Source organism: Chiloscyllium punctatum, chromosome 38 (genome assembly GCF_047496795.1).
Source record: "Chiloscyllium punctatum isolate Juve2018m chromosome 38, sChiPun1.3, whole genome shotgun sequence".
NCBI classification, from domain to species: Eukaryota; Metazoa; Chordata; class Chondrichthyes; order Orectolobiformes; family Hemiscylliidae; genus Chiloscyllium; species Chiloscyllium punctatum.
In genome coordinates this window covers 19,631,443-19,650,631 of record NC_092776.1, presented here as the reverse complement: position 1 = coordinate 19,650,631, position 19,189 = coordinate 19,631,443, and the positions used below count along the sequence as shown (strand labels likewise).

The 19,189-nt window shown below is 39.0% G+C and overlaps 1 protein-coding gene across 1 annotated transcript in view; it reads left to right on the top strand.

Moving 5' to 3' along the window:
- The window catches only part of LOC140463424 (uncharacterized), a 51,009-nt gene that overhangs the window by 20,286 nt on the left and 11,534 nt on the right, over positions 1-19,189 (top strand). The window contains exons 4-5 of the mRNA XM_072557333.1: positions 7,089-7,250; positions 9,316-9,427. Coding sequence (XP_072413434.1) covers positions 7,089-7,250; positions 9,316-9,427 — 274 coding nt within the window. The remainder of the gene's footprint in view (positions 1-7,088; positions 7,251-9,315; positions 9,428-19,189) is intronic.

The following is a 19,189-nucleotide window of genomic DNA, read 5'->3' as shown; positions in this document are numbered from 1 at the left end:
GGATGAATAAAGTTTTGCTTTAAATCTGGCAGTTTGACCAACTGAATTGTATCTGGAACACAACACCTACATTTACCTTTTAGAATAAGAGAAAAGTTAGGTTCTAGGTTATCTTGTATATTTTGAGAAGGTTTGGTCTAGTCCATAACAATTATTATATATTTAGAAACAAATTTAGGATTTGAGTCGCACTGTAAGGATACCAATTTGCTTGTGTAGTCCTATGTTTGTTTTTTTTTTAAACAAGGCAACATTTTGGTACAGTTCAAAATAGAGTAAGTTCACTCTCCATACTTACAGTCTAGCTAACCTGCAGACAGGATAGAAGGAAGTGAGCTTGACTGCAACAAGGAATTGGTTTTCTTGATGCAATAGTTAAAAACTATTTCCATCATTGCTTCAGGGATACTTGAATCCACATTAATTTTGCAATGGAAAGATAATACATGCAGCTCCTTTTAATTGTACTTTGTAGCCAATTTATATCCTTAAAGCTTTTTTTGTTGCAAATTTTAGTTTTAAACATATACTACTAACTAGCTAAAGCCATACATTTTAAAAACTAAGTTACTTTCAATAGGTGGATAGTCCAGTAATCCATTGCCAAGCCATGATATACTATATTCTGTGCATACTATATACAGTAAACACAGTATATACTGATATCGTATATTCTTGCACCCTGGATGTTACTTATGTAAATATTTCAAAAAATGACATTGTCAACTCACTGTATATGTAGGAGAAAGAAAGGGAACCTTGGTTGACGAGGGAGGTTGAATGTCTTGTAAGGAGGAAGAAGGAGGCTTACATAAGGTCGAGGAAACAAGGTTCAGACAGAGCGTTGGAGGGACACAGGATAGCCAGGAGGGAGCTGAAGAAAGTGATTAGGAGAGCTAAGAGACGGCATGAAAAATCTTTGGCGGGTAGGATCAAGGATAACCCCAAGGCCTTTGATGCGTATGTGAGAAACATGAGAATGATGAGAACGAGGGTAGGTCCGATCAAGGACAGTAGTGGGAGACTGTGTATTGAGTCGGAAGAGATAGGAGAAGTCTTGAATGAGTACTTTTCTTCAGTATTTACAAATGAGAGGGACCGTATTGTTGAAGAGGAGAGTATGAAATGGACTGGTAAGCTAGAGGAGATACTTGTTAGGAAGGAAGATGTGTTGGGCATTTTGAAAAACTTGAGGATAGACAAGTCCCCCGGGCCTGAGGGGACATATCCTAGGATTATGTGGGAAGCAAGAGAGGAAATTGCAGAACCATTGGCAATGATCTTTTCGTCTTCACTGTCAATGGGGGTGGTGCCAGGGGACTGGAGAGTGGCGACTGTTGTGCCCCTGTTCAAAAAAGGGAATAGGGATAACCCCGGGAATTACAGGCCAGTTAGTCTTACTTCTGTGGTAGGCAAAGTAATGGAAAGGGTACTGAGGGATAGGATTTACGAGTATCTGGAAAGACACTGCTTGATTAGGGACAGCCAGCACGGATTTGTGAAGGGTAGGTCTTGCCTTACAAGTCTTATTGAATTCTTCGAGGAGGTGACCAAGCATGTGGATGAGGGTAGAGCAGTGGATGTAGTGTACATGGATTTTAGTAAGGCATTTGATAAGGTTCCCCATAGTAGGCTTATGCAGAAAGTCAGGAGGCATGGGATAGTGGGAAGTTTGGCCAGTTGGATAGAGAACTGGCTAACCGGTCGAAGTCAGAGAGTGGTGGTAGATGGTAAATATTCAGGCTGGAGTCCAGTTACAAGTGGAGTTCCGCAGGGATCAGTTCTGGGTCCTCTGCTGTTTGTAATTTTTATTAGTGACTTGGAAGAGGAAGTCGAAGGGTGGGTCAGTAAATTTGCAGACGATACGAAGATTGGTGGAGTTGTGGATAGCGAGGAGGGCTGTTGTCAGCTGCAAAGGGACTTAGATATGATGCAGAGCTGGGCGGAGGAGTGGCAGATGGAGTTCAACCCTGTCAAGTGTGAGGTTGTCCATTTTGGAAGGACTAATAAGAATGCGGAATACAGGGTTAACGGTAAGGTTCTTAGTAAGGTGGAGGAGCAGAGGGATCTTGGGGTCTATGTTCATAGATCTTTGAAAGTTGCCACTCAGGTGGATAGAGCTTATAAGAAGGCCTATGGTGTATTAGCGTTCATTAGCAGAGGGATTGAATTCAAGAGTCGTGAAGTGATGTTGCAGCTGTATAGGACCTTGGTAAGGCCACATTTGGAGTACTGTGTGCGGTTTTGGTCACCTCATTTTAGGAAAGATGTGGAAGCTTTGGAGAGGGTGCAGAGGAGATTTTCCAGGATGTTGCCTGGAATGGAGAATAGGTTGTACGAGGATAGGTTGAGAGTGCTAGGCCTTTCTTATTGGAACGGCGAAGGATGAGGGGTAACTTGATAGAGGTTTATAAGATGATCAGGGGAATAGATAGAGTAGACAGAGACTTTTTCCCCGGGTACAACAGTGTGTTACAAGGGGACATAAATTTAAGGTGAAGGGTGGAAGGTATAGGGGGGATGTCAGGCATAGGTTCTTTACCCAGAGAGCGGTGGGGGCATGGAATGCGCTGCCTGTGGGAGTGGCAGAGTCAGAATCATTGGTGGCCTTTCAGTGGCAATTGGATAGGTACATGGATAGGTGCTTAAGCTAGGACAATTGTTTGGCACAACATCATGGGCCAAAGGGCCTGTTCTGAGCTGTATTGTTCGATGTTCTATTTTCTACTTTATTCTGCCCAATTATCTATGAGCCCTCTTACTCTTTATCATGAATTAATATCTAATAAGGTCAGAATTGTATGGGGTAAGAAGTGCTTTGCAAATATGTTTGTGGTTATTGTGTCTTTTCCAGCCCCAGGACAGCGGGGTGGGGGTGTGAGAGGGGAGAGAGAGAGTCAAAGGTCAGCAACACTTGAAAAGCTAAGTGTCCTTTAGCTGTTGGTGACATTCATGGCTTCTTCCAAAACAAGCCTCCATTTTTTGTTTTGAAACTCCAATCGAATACTGCAATATACAGTAATTCCAGCTAGAACATAATGCTCACACTCATGATATTGGATTGGTCAGCACAGAATAACGTAACCTATAACATTAGTTTGACATAACATCATTCTTTGGGGTTACTATTGACCAGAAACTGAACTGGGCGAGTCATACAAATACTATGGCTATCAGAACAGATCAGAAGCTAGGAATTTTGCAGCAAGTAACACACTTCCTGACTCCTCAAATCCTGTCACAATCTACAAGGCACATATCAGGAACATGATGGAATAATGCCCATTGTCTGGATGACTACAACTCCAACTCAAGAAGCTTGACAGCAATCAGGACAAAGCAGCCCACTTAATTGGCACCATATCCACAACATTCACTCCCTCCATTACAAATGGAGGTGCCAGTAGCAGTAGTATGTGCATCTACAAGATGCACTGAATAAAATGACCAAAGATCTTTCGACAGCACCTTCCAAACCCATATACACTTCTATCTATAAGGAGTAGGGCAGCAGTTACATAGGAATCCACCATCTGCAAGTTTCCCTCCAAACTGCTCATCATTCTGAGTTGGAAATATATTGCCATTTCTTTAGTATTGCTGGATCAAAATCCTGGAACTCCCTCCCTAATGGTATTGTGAATGTATATGCACCAAATAGAGTCATAGAGATGTACAGCATGGAAACAGATCCTTTGGTCCAACCCGTCCATGCCGACCAGATATCCCAACCCAATCTCGTCCCACCTGCCAGCACCCGGCCCAAATCCCTCCAAACCCTTCCTATTCATATACCCATCCAAATGCCTCTTAAATGTTGCAATTGTACCAGCCTCCACCACTTCTTCTGGCAGCTCATTCTATACACGTATCACCCTCTGCATGAAAAAGTTGCCCCTTAGGTCTCTTTTATATCCTTCCACTCTCACCATAAAACTATTCCCTCTAGTTCTGGACTCCCCGACCCCAGGGAAAAGACTTTGCCTATTTATCCTATCCATGCCCCTCATAATTTTGTAAACCTCTATAACGTCACCCCTCAGCCTCCGATGCTCCAGGAAAAACAGCTCCAGCCTGTTCAGCCTTTCCCTATAGCTCAAATCCTCCAACCCTGGCAACATCCTTGTAAATCTTTTCTGAACCCAGTTCAAGAATCCAGTTCACCATCACCTTCTCAAAGACAACCAGGGACAGGCCATAAATGCTGGCCCAGCCAGTGTTGCCCACATCATGTGAGTGGAATTTAAACTCTTGTTCTCCATTCCAAACAATTTTTTTATGTGGGATAAAATCATGCAGTACAATACTAATTCATAAAAGCTTAGTATAGTCATGTAAAATTCTTCTTTACCACCTTATTGCAGATGTTATGTGCTAGACCAACAACTTTTATTTTTTTTTTACATTTTTACATTTGAATATGAGGATATGTGCCACAAGTGACAAGATTTGCTAGGTTGGCGTGTCTTGTCCTGGTTGGCCATTTAACTCTTGATGAGGAGATAGTGAGGTCTGCAGATGCTGGAGATCAGAGTTGAGAGTGTGTTGCTGGAAAAGCACAGTAGGTCAGGCAGCATCTGAGGAGCAGGAAAATCGATGTTTCAGCCCGAAATGTTGATTTTCCTGCTCCTCAGATGCTGCCTGATCTGCTTCAACTCCCTTTCAGGAAGAGAGTTCTAAAGGCCCACGCCTTTAGAATTTTTTTTTCACCTAATCTCTGTTTTAAATGAGTGATGCCTGATTTTTTTAAATCAATGATATTTAGTTCTAGATTCCCCTATAAGATGAAATATATTTTCACATCTATCCTGTTGCCCCTCAGGATTTTATGTTTCAATCCTCTTACACTTCTAAACTTCAGCAGATGCACACCCAGTCTGTTCAATCTCTCCTGATAAGATAACCAGTCTATTCCACCTATTAGTATAGTAAACCTTCTCTGAATTGTCATTAACACATTTAAAATCTTCCTTAAATAAGGTGACCAAAACTATGCACGCTACTCCAGAATGCAGTCTCAGTATTATTCTATATAACTGAAGCATAGCCACCTATTTCGCTGTTTAATTCCCTCATGATAAATAATAGCATTCTTTTAGTTTTCCTAATTACTTGCTCTATCTGCGTGTTAACAATTTGTAATTCAGGCATGAATATAGGGATCTGAGTGTATTCATGCTTGAATCACAATGTACTTCAGAACTCTTCAATTTCTCATCATTTGGAAAATATGCTTTTTTATTCTTCCAGCCAATACTGACAATTTTACCTATTCAGATATTATACTCCATTTGCAAATCCTGCACCCACTTACTTAACCTATTCATATCTTTTTGTAATTTCCTTCTGTTGTCTTCACAACTTACTTTCCTACCTATGTGTCATTACCAAATTTGGCAACTGTATTTTTTTGGAGAAAGTGTGCAACCTTTAAGTCCACTACACATCTTGAAGGAGTTCAGCTTTCTAAAGACGTACGTATATTAAGCTGTAAATGAAAGGAAATATGACTCATTAAATTAAAGTCAGAAAGTACTGGAGAAACTTAGCTAGTTTAGCAGCATCTGTGGAGAGTAAAACAGAGTTAAGTTTCAAATCCGTGACCCTTGTTTCAGATTTACAGCATCTGCAGTCTTTGGTTTTAATTTTGTTTGAAAATATGGTCTTTGGGATCATTCATGCATTCTGCTACCCCTGATATCCATCAGTTGTGGAAGGCCTCAAGCATGCTGGCTTGTGTGTGCTGCCTTTTATAGGACACAGGCTAAGGCCTCCTGTTAATTCCAACATGTACCTTTTTGGAGATCTGAATTTTGTTCTATATAATTGTTCTAAAATGCTACAGTTGGGACATCCATCTTCTTAACCCACTAATTTAATCAAGTGCATTTCCTAGCATTGAACATGTAGCATCTTATTTTGTATTGATTTTCTTTCCATCTTGTTCATTCCATTCACTGATTTGACCTCTTTTGTGGTTTCATAATGAGCCATTCAGATATCATTAAAGATACTTTAGCACGATTTGCAATTTTCTGTGATGATATACACCCTTCCCACAAACGTGATCAAAAACAGATCAAATGGTTACTGATTTCAATATTATTTAAGGGATCCTGCTATGAAAAAAGTAACTGCTGCACTTGTATTTAGTTACTATACTTCAAATTAATTTGATTATTGTTGAAAAGACAGTCTCATTGCTGAAGCTTTTTCAAATAATTTGTTACATCTAAAATACTTCAAGAACTTTCTGAAGGATGTGTAATGCTGTATATGATACTGTTTCTTCTCAGAAGATTCTGGATTAGTGGTGCTGGAAGAGCACAGCAGTTCAGGCAGCATCCAAGGAGCTTCGAAATCGACGTTTCGGGCAAAAGCCCTTCATCAGGATTAAAGGCAGTGAGCCTGAAGCGTGGAGAGATAAGCTAGAGGGGGGTGGGGAGAAAGTAGCATAGAGTACAATGGATGAGTGGGGGAGGGGATGAAGGTGATAGGTCAGGGAGGAGAGGGTGGAGTGGATAGGTGGAAAAGGAGATAGGCAGGTAGGACAAGTCCGGACAAGTCATGGGGACAGTTACTGAGCTGGAAGTTTGGAAGCAAATCTGGCTGTGGTAGCGAGTTTGTTTCACGACATGGTTGAAGAGCTTCAGGGCAGAGGAAATGACCTGGGAGTTGCAGTGGGAGAGGGACTCCCTGAGATTCTTGTAGAGAGAGGAGGAAAACTTCTTCAAGGCAGGCATCCTTGCAAGAGGATTCGCAGTAGGGTTAAAATCAACGAGGTAAAAACAATGACTGCAGGTGCTTATCTCTCCACGCTTCAGACTCACTGCCTTTATTCCTGATGAAGGGCTTTTGCCCGAAACGTCGATTTCGAAGCTCCTTGGATGCTGCCTGAACTGCTGTGCTCTTCCAACACCACTAATCCAGAATCTGGTTTCCAGCATCTGCAGTCATTGTTTTTACCTCTTCTCAGAAGAGGCAATCCAATCCAAATGATCCTTCCATATTGAATAAATCCACCTTGTCTGAATTTTATGGAGAGTGCTGTTTCATTAAGACACTCCTTTTTCTCAATATTTGAGCAGCTAATCGGTATCTTATGCGTCTGATTGAGGACAAAAAGGAACTATCTTTTAAAAAGCCAACAGAGGAAAGAATGAACTTGGTGTTTCAGGTATTAGATGACCTCTTGCCACACATGGGCGTATTTACCAAAGTATTGAAACTCATCAGAGATGAACTCTATGGTAAGAAGAACGTTATCAGTTTTCTTTTTTTACAGCAATGTAAATAATATTCAGTGCAAGCTGTCAATCAATATTGATCTATTTTCCACTTTAATAATGTGAAAATGTTGAGGATTATTTTGGTGAAAAGTTGAAAATAGGCACAAAATTGATGTTGCCAAAAAGACATGCCTGTTTGAAACTTTGGTTTTAGCAAGCATTTTGGTAGTAGTTAATGATTCCAAGAATTTGACATTTCCTGAAGGTACTAAGTCAAAGACCTGCAGATTTAGCACTCATGCAAGACTTTTTTTTTAATGAAACATCAGTATATGTGGATTCCATATACCCACTTCAACTGAAGATTTAGAGTGTGATGACTGATGCACAGCAACAGGTTTCAAATAGACACAAGGATCAAATGAGGGTGCACATGTTCTCAGACTGGAGGTTCTGGTGGAAGAAATCCAAGGCAGGCTGGGTGTCCTGTATTCACAAAGGAAAAGAGTTCACCTTGTCTTTCTGTTCCCCTGTCACACTCTTCTGCACCAGCTCTGGACAGCCTCCAGTTCAATTTCTCCTAGAAACCATTAGGCAAGTGTCAAGATGCTGATAGCTCGGTTTTTCCTTTCTCTGGATGATTCCAAGAGATCAAGCAGCACAGCACTTACTCATTTTAGCTGACGTCTTAAGAAATTTTCCAGGAAAGTGTTGTGAAATAAACACTAGAATGCAAGAGAAATTCTGGTCTGGCAGCATCTGTGAGAGAGAAACAGAATCCGCCATGTCTGCAGAAGTGAAAGGTTATGAAAATGTTTTTTTTGTACTTGGCACTGGTGGAGATCCAGTGCAAAAGACAAAAGGATTGTTAATAGTAGAGAAACAGAATAAGTGATCTAAAATGAGTGTAAATTCAGTTGTGAAAGGGACAGAATGTATCCTCTTTTAATAAGAGCACAGTAAACTGGACAAAATAAGGCATAGCTGTGAGGCGGAGGAAGTGTAAGAGAATGTAAAAACTGATGGAAAATAGACATAATGTAGTCAATTTCTGAAGTTAAAGAATTCAGTATTGAGACCTTATAAAGTACCCAAGTTGAAAATTACATATTGTTCCTCAACGCCCAGGACACACATGTTTGTAAGAGAGCAAGATGATTTATTGAAATGGCAAGCAACTGGATGTCAGGGTATTTCCTATGGACAGAGTGAAGTCGTTCCACAAAGTGGTCAAGACTGCATTTTGTCTTGCCAAAGTAATGAAGAGTGAGCAGTGAATGCAGAAGGTTAGATTGAAAGAAGTAAAGGTAATCATCTTAGTCAGACCAAAGGATTGCTCTCTCATTAGATAGCTGACTGGTGGTGGTTTAATCTGAGAACCACCACAATTCAGGTGAAGGAAAAGACTGTAAAGTAGGAGAAAAGGTAAGGGCAGAAGTGCAGGAGATGGATCAGGCAAGACTGGAGGCCCTGACAGTCACAGTGCGGGGAAAGTAGTGTATCCTCAGCTAATGATAAAGGAGGTCATGTTGGAGGCATCATTAGAACAGACGAGACTGTGAAACCGGGAGAGTGGAATGGAATTCTTACAGGAAGCATAGTTTCAGCAGGTGTAGTTGAGGTAACTGGTTGGTTGGTTGTAATGGACATTGGTGGACGGTCTGGCCTCAGAAATGGAACAGTGCAGGGGAGGAAGGGAAGAATCAGGTGAGCCAGATGACAGTGAGAGAAAGATGGAAATTGGAAGCCAAACTGGAAAGTTTTCCAACTCTGGATGCTGGAAATGTCTAGAAATAGTCATCATACTCATTCTATGTTTAATAGCAACTATCTTTCTTGTGCTCTATAACATTTTATTATTTTATAAAATCCACTAAATATATCGATACATATTAAATTTGATTTTTAATCTTGTCCATGGAAGTGCCATTTGGGAAGAATCATCGCCAATATATTTCATACTACACCTTGATGAGCTTATATTCTTAATATTACATATTCAGTTGAATCACTGAAAAATGTCAGATTAAATTTGCTCAGTAACAGCTTTTTAAATATATACTGTCTTTAATCTGCTGTCTTGTAGATGGAATATATAGTACTGAAATTACTGGGAGTTCAGCACGAGAATCTGAAATGGCTGATACAATCACACGAGTGCCTTACTTCAGCTTGTTTCATAAATTACAGGAAAAAAGGTTAGTGATATTAGAATTATGAACCCTTTTCATGCATAGATGACCTGGAAAATAATTTCATTAACAAAGATGATAACGATTTAGCTGTGATGCTCAAGGACTATTTCAAGTGACAATAAAGTACAAAAGCACTAAAAATAGCTGTTAACTGTTATTAGAAAAATGAGACTATTAGTCATAAAACGTTAGTTTTTATTTTTCTTGACGGAGGAGAAAAGTTCCTTTGTTACTCTTGACCAATGTGGCTGGAATGTACTCTGGTTTACATATTGTGAAACATTCTTAAAAACAGATTTTAAATCTGTTTTCAGTGTATTTTCAACAGATGATTTAAGTGAGATAGTTCAACTAGGGTTCTCTTTATGATAGCAACATAGTGTTTTCAGCATGACATAGTTGCCAAGTTCAATATTTTTATGAGATTTGGACTTCCTAGATGAACATAATTCGCTCTGCAACATGTATTATTTGGTGATTTGTGGTATGTCAATTCATTTCTGAACAAATCTTAAATTCCCTTTACTTTTCATACATGTTTACCTTTTTTTTAGTTAAACTCATTGCCCAGCTCTCTAACATGTTGAAGATTGGATGTCCACTTTATTTATGATCATGCCAATTAATGGACATGATCTGTTTCCAGACACCACATTAGAATAATTGTGCCAGTGATTGTGCCACTGTGGAAGAGTGCTTCACTTCATTGTCTTATCTGGTTGATTTGTAAATTGAAGATGCGAAAGGACTGTATGTTGATTTGTCAGAACTCAAAATACATTGGGACAGTAGACAGATTTTCTCCAATTGGAAATTCTGTCCTGCTTGTGTTTCTACTATCACTGGTTCTTTCTCTCCCACGCTTGCTGCTCCTGAGGAATGTGAATCTATGATTGGAGGAGGAACGACAAGGACAGGAAGTAGGAAATTTGTGATTGAAGGAGGTATTCTAATTGGTTCTGGGAAAGAGGGGGATTTCAAAATTTGAGCTGGCCCATGGAAGCCCTCATTCAGTCCACTTGAGCAAGTTGATTGCACATTGAGGCTGACCTGAAATTGCAGCTGGCCAAAAAGAGATTTATCTCTTACTCTTGGTACATAAACATTTGTGAACGTGAAGATTTTGCATTGAATATGGAGGACTTGGCTATAATCAGCTTACATTCAACTCCTTCAGCATGAGTTGTGATCCACAGCATGTTTTAAGTCAGCAGCAAATCTGCTTTTCTCATGCTTGCTTTGGGATGTAACTTACAATCTTGAGTTTTTTTTAAAACAAAAATCATATTTAGTGAATAAAATTATTTTTAAAAATTCATATTTTGCTTTTTGGTATATTTAAGTTGTGCATGATCAAATATTTAAGGAGTCTGTTAAGATGAAGAAATACTTAGCCCACCGCAGAGTGTTAGTGTGTGGGTGGAGCAGCAGTTGTGGATACCACGTGTGCTGAGGGAGTGGGAGGCAGGTGATTGGGAAAAGGAATATGTGTGTCTGGAATTTTAAGAGATTTATTTATAACAAATAAAGAAAAATGTCTTATTTATGCATTCCAAGTTAAAAGTTTTAATTTATACCACGTACCATATTTGGCAATTGTGCCATACTTTTCTAAAGATGAAAATCCTATCAAAATTCAACTCAATTTCAGGAGATAACATTACTACACGATGGCAGCATTTAAAAGGAATTAGTGAAAATTAAATAGGACCTATAGAGAGACAAGAGGTAGACATGAAAAAGTAACCCTCCAATCTCTCGAAGAACCCTTGCAAAAAAGATTTTCATGTGATGTGTTTTGGTTATTCAGTACTTGAACTTTGTTTGGACTCACTAGTAATGCTGTTAAAAGTTTGATTGACTGATTAAATTTGAAAGAAAGGTCATTTTAGTTTTGTGGCCCTAGATGTTAATGCTTGCATGATTTGATTAAATGTTTGTGAATGTTTTTGTTGGTGTGTCAGTTCATCAGGTTGTTATTTCTAAGCAAGAGTGGAGCCATTGTTTTGGAGTGTGCAAATGGATTTCAATGAATCTCGGACCATGTTTCAGAGAAATATATTGTATACATTTCTATGATGTTAGAATGTTACTGGTGTTACTGAACAGGAAACAAAAAAGTTAGAAATGTTGATACTCTTCAACAAAAATGAACTGTTTCAAGGGAGTATCACTTGTGAGGCTTATTAGTGAATTGTTCTGTCTGGAGGGAGTGTTTCAAAAAACTGACTAGTTAATAGGATTGCCTCAGGGAGTGCCCACCCTATTTAATGCAACCTTTATTGATATAGGTCCTTTTTATTATAAGGAAACCTCCCAAAGGGCTTCACAGGATGAGCATAATCAGATAGTAAGAAGAAGTTGTGACTAAAGATTTGATCAAAGAAGAAAGTTGTAAGGAGGTTAAGCAAGGAGAGAGAGTTGGAGAACTGGAAAGATTTAATGATACAACTCAAGAGCATATACATTCTCTTTCAGAAAAACTCAATTAAAAACTCCAGGTGACAAAACATATAAGACATACAAAAAAATGTCATGTCTGGCACAATGATCTTATTGGCTGTTCTTCATTAATACATTTACTTGATTTGTTTTTTATTTCACCAGTGTCCTGTTGCTGCAAGCTGTTTCATTGCTATAATGCTGATACGTGTATAAATCTTTCTCCGAGCCTTAATGTTAGCATCAGCTATTGATATTAATTCACCAGCTCCTGTGTCTATCCTGCTGAGCTGGGGATGTTTGTTAATTTGAATACCCTGGGTGACTGTCTCAGTCACTAGGGTGCATCCAGTGTATTGCACTTATTTTCTGCCTGTCAAAGGAGGCTGGAAATGCTAGAAAACTGGGTCATGTCTGTCGTGACATGGGTGAAATATACTCCCTAAGAATGAAAGAGAAACTGGCCCCTCACTCCTTTTTTTTGGCCAACTGAAGAACATTTAGACTTTCTGTGTAAGTAATATAAGGTGTAAGCTCTCTGATTAACATGTTTTTTTCCTCCTTCCATTTGGGGGATAAGACAGATCTTATTTATTGGCTTCTTAATAATTTAACAGGAGCTTAGCTCCTGTAGGATGAAGTTGTCCCACAAGTTTTTCTGCATCTGTGAGTTGCTGTTTAGTGTTTTGTGGGCTAGATCTTTCAAGAACTAGTAAAACCTGCCAAATGAGGGCAGGAATGCTCAAATATCTGTTGAAACAGTTTTTGAGCTTGTGACCTTTTGATGTGGGGGGACCCAAACTGCTTGCAGGTTGGCCAAGTGCCCAAATGAATTTTAATGGGTTATTTACAAAGTAAAGGATCAAAAAGTGTTAAATAAAGTTAATCTCCAATTCAAACTTCTGACAGCAAGTCTTTTAAATTCTGACAGGTTTTAGAATCCGAATATTGAGCTATATTATCTTGTCACTTGAAATGTCTACATTTCTAAATGGCACAATTATATTTTCACAGTCATGGTTCTGATGATATACCTGATGAACACTATTTAAATCTCAGTTGTGAATCTTTTATTAATAACACATAATAAGATGAAATTGTTCATGTGAAAAATGTGGATCAACGTGTAAATTTCATGAAAATTCACGATTTTGTTTTCTTTAAATGTTATATTTTAATAAAGGATGTATCAACACTTTAAAAATGCCCTTTTTTTGCAACTGCATTGCACTAATTATGGAAAGGGTGGATTGAGTAACATGTTTGAACTTAAGCAAAGTGACCTGTACTGGGTGAAGTACCCAGTCTTTGCTCTGTTCTTCTAGCTATGCTTAATCTTGCTGGCCCAACTCAGCATCTGGTTAATAGAGATGTCCAAGATTATGTTGATGGGCAAATCAACAGTGGTTATCATTCAAGGTCAAGAGAAGATGGATGGATGGACTTTTGTTTCTGATGGGCTTGCTGGCATCTCTGTGATGTGAAAGCTACCTCACATTAATTAGCCGATGTTTAAATGTTATTCAAGTGCTGCAGCTAACAAAAGCTGCTTCATTATGGGAGAAACAAAGGAACAGGAGTAAGCCATTTAGCCTATCGAGCCAGTCCCAATATTCTAGATCATGGTTGATCATTTCCTGAATACCACTCTCTTGTACTACTATCTCTCTTTCCCTTAATGACACCAGTTCCACTATCAGTTTCTATCTGAAACCTGTTTATTGATTGAACTTTCACAGACCTTTGGAGTAGAGAATACCAAAGATTCACCAACCATTCAGTGAAGAAATTCTTTCGCATCTCATCTTAAATGCCTTTTCTGTATCTTGAGCTTTAACTCCCCTGATCCCAGCTAGGGGAAACATCCTATTCACATCCACCCTGTCACATCCTGTAATAATTTTCTGAATTTCAATAAGGTCATTTCTCATTGTTCTAAACTCTGACTAAAGAAAGTCTGTATTGTCTAATCTGTCCTTGTAAAACAATCCTGCCATCCGAGGGATTAATCTGGTGAACCGCTGTTGGACTCCCTCTGCGGCAAGTATATCCTTGCTTAGAAAAGGAAACCAAAAATGTGTACAATACTCTAGATGAGATCTCACCCAAGGTTCAGAACAACTGCAGCTAGTTTTTCACTCCAGTTTCCAAAAGATAAATGCCAGTATACTGTTTGTCTTTCTAATTACTTGCTGTACCTGCATACTATCTTTTAATTACTCATGGCTAAGGACACCAGTTCCTTTTGCACACTCATTTCCCAATCTGTCATTGCAGAAAAAAAACATAATATTTCTTACAAAGTTAATAACTGCAGATTTATTTACATTATATTCCATTTACTGTGATCTATCCATTCACTGGGGCTGTTCAAGTCCTCTTGAACCCTCCTTGAATCTTTTTCACAACTTGACATTGAACTATGTGGGTTTGCGTCAGCAGATTTGGAAATATTTCAATTAATCCCCAAAGGGCCAAGAGGATATACAAAGGAAAGGAACATTGTGGAAACATTAGTAAAGAGGTAATTCCTAAGCCAATGATGGATGTAAAATTATGAATGAAGGAGTTATTTAGGTGAGTCAGGAAATCTTAAAATCATTGGGTAATATATTCCCAATGCATGAGTGACATATGCAATGATGAGTCAGTTGGTAATATATGGCGAGATTGGCTAAAGGCGATTCTTGACATTGAGGAAAAATAGTCCAATTTTTCACCCAAAGTTTGAATGGCTAGACAAGACTCTTGCTAGTGAGTGGCAAAGGGTGTTTTTTTTTCATAAATTTACATTTTATTATTTCCTATTCTTGCCTCTTTACATCCAATTCACTATTTCTCCATGCAGCAGAGAGAAACTAGAAGACAACATTTCCTGACATGAATGTCACAGCACGTACCTGACAGCTCAAGTTGCTGCTTGTTTCTCTGGGCCAGCATCCTGTCTGAATTTCTCAACATCAATGACTGCTTGCACCTCCAGCCCATTGTTGGCATTGGACAAACACTATCCTCATTACATCATCGTTGCACATCTCCAACTCAATTATAATACAGTTCACCACTTTACTACTACATTTTGGAGCTTTCATTCTGATGGTGATCCAAGTTGCGTTATGCATGGGGACAGGCACTCATCTCATGCATTGGAGTAGGTACCCTCATTCAGAACTTACAGACTTACAGTACTTTGTCTTTCTTTGCCTTTCAGCACATTCACAGAATCAGTTGTGATAAGTCAAAAGGGTGGACAAGTTGCTATACAGCACAATGCTACGTAAATTGCACACTGACACCATGTGGCAGCAGTTTCTGTGCAAACACACTGCATGTTCTTCTATCAAATGGCCATGACCCAAACTTGTAATCATTCAGGAAGTCTGACTGGACAGGAACATTGTTTGACGTTGAGTAGCAAAATGAATCCATTACCCACCTCTGCATCTGCTTTTTTTAAGTGCCCATAAGTGTTATCACACAGAACTGAAATGGCTTTTTTACCTCATCAACAAATCACTGTGGTATTTTTTCCTTCTATTAACCATCACCTGTGTTACTAATTGAATATATTTTACATGCAAAGTCTGTTAAGGGCAATGCAAATCATCAAAGATGAGGGAAAATGGGAAGGGGCTAAATCAGAATGAGGTTTGAAGGGAAGATAGAGCACTGTACTCTCTATGATGCTCATTTCTTTCTAAAGGAATCTACAGTATTGCCAGATGCCATGTGCACCCTCTCCAAGGACACCCATGCTTTACGGTAGCTGTGAAAAAGGGTCAGAGAGTTGACAGGTATTATCCTCTCCACAGCTCACTTCCTCGACCTGTTTACAGCCAATTTGGCCAGGCCCAGGAGCAGACCCATGAGAAGATTTTCAGACTTGCCCACACCTTTCCACACTAGATGCCAAAGATCGGGGTGTGGGGCTGAAGTGCAACATAAAGCACAACAAATTACTTTTCAAGTAACTAAAAAGAGGGTGCAATCACTAACAACCAATTTATACATGATTCACAGACTGCACATGGTGTCACAAGCTAGATAGGACTTAATTGACAACCAGTTTCAGTTGATCAGAATTGTGTGAAATGACCATTCATTGATCGTAAATATTTTGTTAGTTGAAATGCAAGTGAGCCTTGATAGTCTCAGGTACTAATGCAGATTTTTTGTTTGTTTTTTCTTCACTTTTGCTATTGGTTAATGAAGAGTAGCATTCTCAAGTATTTGAAGGCTTTTCAACATATGATACTCATACATTGCAATATTGCAAAGTATCATGCTTGCCTGACCATTAGATAAAGAATTACACTCTTCAGACAGGGTTTATAAAATGGTATGGGACTGAGGACAGGTAACCTTAGGAGCTTGACAATGGCAATCGATCAGACAGATGATATAAGGTGAAAAAACCTTTATGAATATTGGATATTATTTGCATTGAAGTGTCCTCTTTCCCTTCCTGCATGTATTGTGAAATCCCAGAAAGTTGCTGTAGTGGCTAATACTTCCAGTGCTGGTGAGTGCACAATAGTATGAGAGCAGCGCCATAGACGTGTGGTGCATACGTAATGAGGAGAGCAGCAGCGAATTGTGTGAAATAACATACTAGAACTCATCAAATGAAACCCTCCATGATATTCCCTGAAATTGACTTTGACTTTGAGCCAATGTTTAGTAAGATTCTACTCAATAAAGTACCAAAGGAGACCATTTTATGCAACAGTTTGGGTTGGCTCCTTCTGATACTTTTTACGAAAGACCTTCAATCAGTAACTCGGTTATCTGCCAATTAAAACTGAATAAATGCAGTGGAACTATCAAAGACCTTGAACAATTCTTGTAAATTTCCCCTTTAATCTTCTTTCCTTAAAGAAAAATCATTCTAATTGCTCTCTCCTAAATTCCTATTAGCCAAATTGCTGAAAGGTAAAATTTGATGCTGTTAAATGAGAAGCAACACATTTTATAAAAATAGTTAGAACAGGCAGTAAGTACAGGCTTAATGGCACAACTTTGAAAGGGTGCAGAAGCAGGCATTTCAAGGTTTATGAATCCAGGTCTTTGAAGACAATTCTCCTATTTCTATTTGGCACTCTTTTTCAAAAGCTTTCAAATCCTTCCTAAAGTGCGATGTCTAAAATAGGGTACAAAATTCCAACTGAGGTCTAATTAGTCATTTATAAGTAATGGGCCTAACTTAATTGCTTTCTATGCTTCTGTTTATAGAATCAATGGTTCTTTCTATAACTTGTCCTTTTCAGACATGTGTAACACATTGGTATTGTCCCTATCTCTCAGCCACTCTCAACTGCCTCGAGTTTGTCCTTACATGCCTGAACAGGTTGAGTAAAGATAATTTATAGAGCCTTGTGGCAAAGTGTTAATGACCCTATCTCTGAGCCTGAAGTCCCATCTGCTCTGGAGTGTATCAAAACATGTCTGAATAGGTTGATATAACAAAACCTAACTTCTCCTGCCATCTTCAAAGACTTGTTTTCATAAACATCCAAATATCTCTGTCCCTGCACCCCTTTCAAAGTTGCACCATTAAGCTTATAAAACTTACGTTGGTCCTCACCATTTTTACAAAATGCATTACTTCTCTTTTCTGTGCATTAAATTTCCAGCAGTCTGCTTATTTCATCACTCTATGTTTTCATGATCTGCTGCTATCATATGCACAGGAGTAGGCCATTTAGCCACACAAACCTTTTGTGCCTTTCAATTAGATCATGGTTAACTTGTGACCCAAATCTTGCCTTTGCTAATGTCCCTTTAAAAACTTTGGTTGCAGAAAATCTCTCCCTCTCCGTTGGCAACATTTACAATTGAAACTAGATCAATTGTTATTTGCATAGATGTTTCAGGCTCTAAAGAGTTAAGTGTTGCAGAATTTGATGCTTGACAGACTTGGCTTTAATTTCTAGGCTGTGCACCCCCATCCCCATACACATTCCCATGCATACAGACAGAGACACACACACATGCGTGTGCGCACACACAATCTTTGTCCTGGAAGTTTGTGTATTACAGTTTACACTACATTTCTGAATTTTATTAATGTTGACTGGGAATATAAAATGTTTCTACTTAAACTTGCTTTCTAAAATATGCAATGCTCCACAATTACAATGCTCCCATGTTTAAGTAAAAATTAAAGGAACTGTTGGGAGGGACAAAATCTCCCCTGTCATTACCCCCATTGCAAGGTAGTTAGTGTTGGAATTAGCATTGATACAATGAAAAACAAATGTATGTTGATAGCAAGGTTATAGCTCTTTATTTCTTGTTCTCTGATGGCAACCCAAATTGGGGAGTAAACACTTAGTACTGTAGGGATGCAAGTAATATATCCCTGTTACTTATCTCCAATTCTATGGATATAAAGTATGTACCAGTATATTTTAAGAGATTAAAGTTCAACACAGAAGACATGGTTTGTTACACCTGAATATTTTGATATTTCCCTTGTTTCTCTCCGATGGCTTTTTGCTTCTGTGTAACTTCCCTTAACTGTGAAGGTATACTGATCAAGGCGAAGGTGCATTGTCTATAATTAGTCAATTATAATAGACCTGTCCTACCTGTCCGTCTTCCTTCCCACCTATTTGCTCCACCCTCCCCACCAACCTCTCACCATTACCCCCACCTCCATCTACCTATTACACACTCAGCTACCTTTCCCCCGGCCCCACCCCCCTCCCATTTATCTCTCCACTCCGAGGCTCCCAGCCTCATTCCTGATGAAGGGCTTTCACCCGAAATGTAGATTTTCCTGCTCCTCGATGCCTTCTGACCTGCTGTGCTTTTCCAGCACCACACTCAAAACTATAATTAATCAAGAGTCTGTTGTATCTCACTAGGCTAGAGAATGAGAATGAAAGAAGTGAACGTTTCTCGCATGTTCTCTCTCTCTCTCTCTCTATCTATATATCTCTATGTTCCCAACTCCAAGCTGTTTACTTACCTGAGAAACCAATCACACATTTGCTAGCAGGCAAAAAAGGTCTCTGTCATAGATGACTGCTCACTAGTGTTAGACCAACCAACTTCTTATTGCCAGCAAAAGATACGTTTGAACACTCCTTCAGTTCTAGATTGTCTGCAACTCAAACTTCAGTTACTGTTTGTTCAAGCAATTGTTTATGATTCTTGCAATGGGTGTCATTGTTGTTGCTTCAAAACTGCAGCCATTCTTTCAAATGCTTTTTAAAATAAAATCTTTCTCATTCAGTCCACAGTTGTTTAAAAAAAATTAAAAAGCACTGTTCTTACAAGTACTTGTAACAGGGCATTACAGATGACATCTCTACTTCT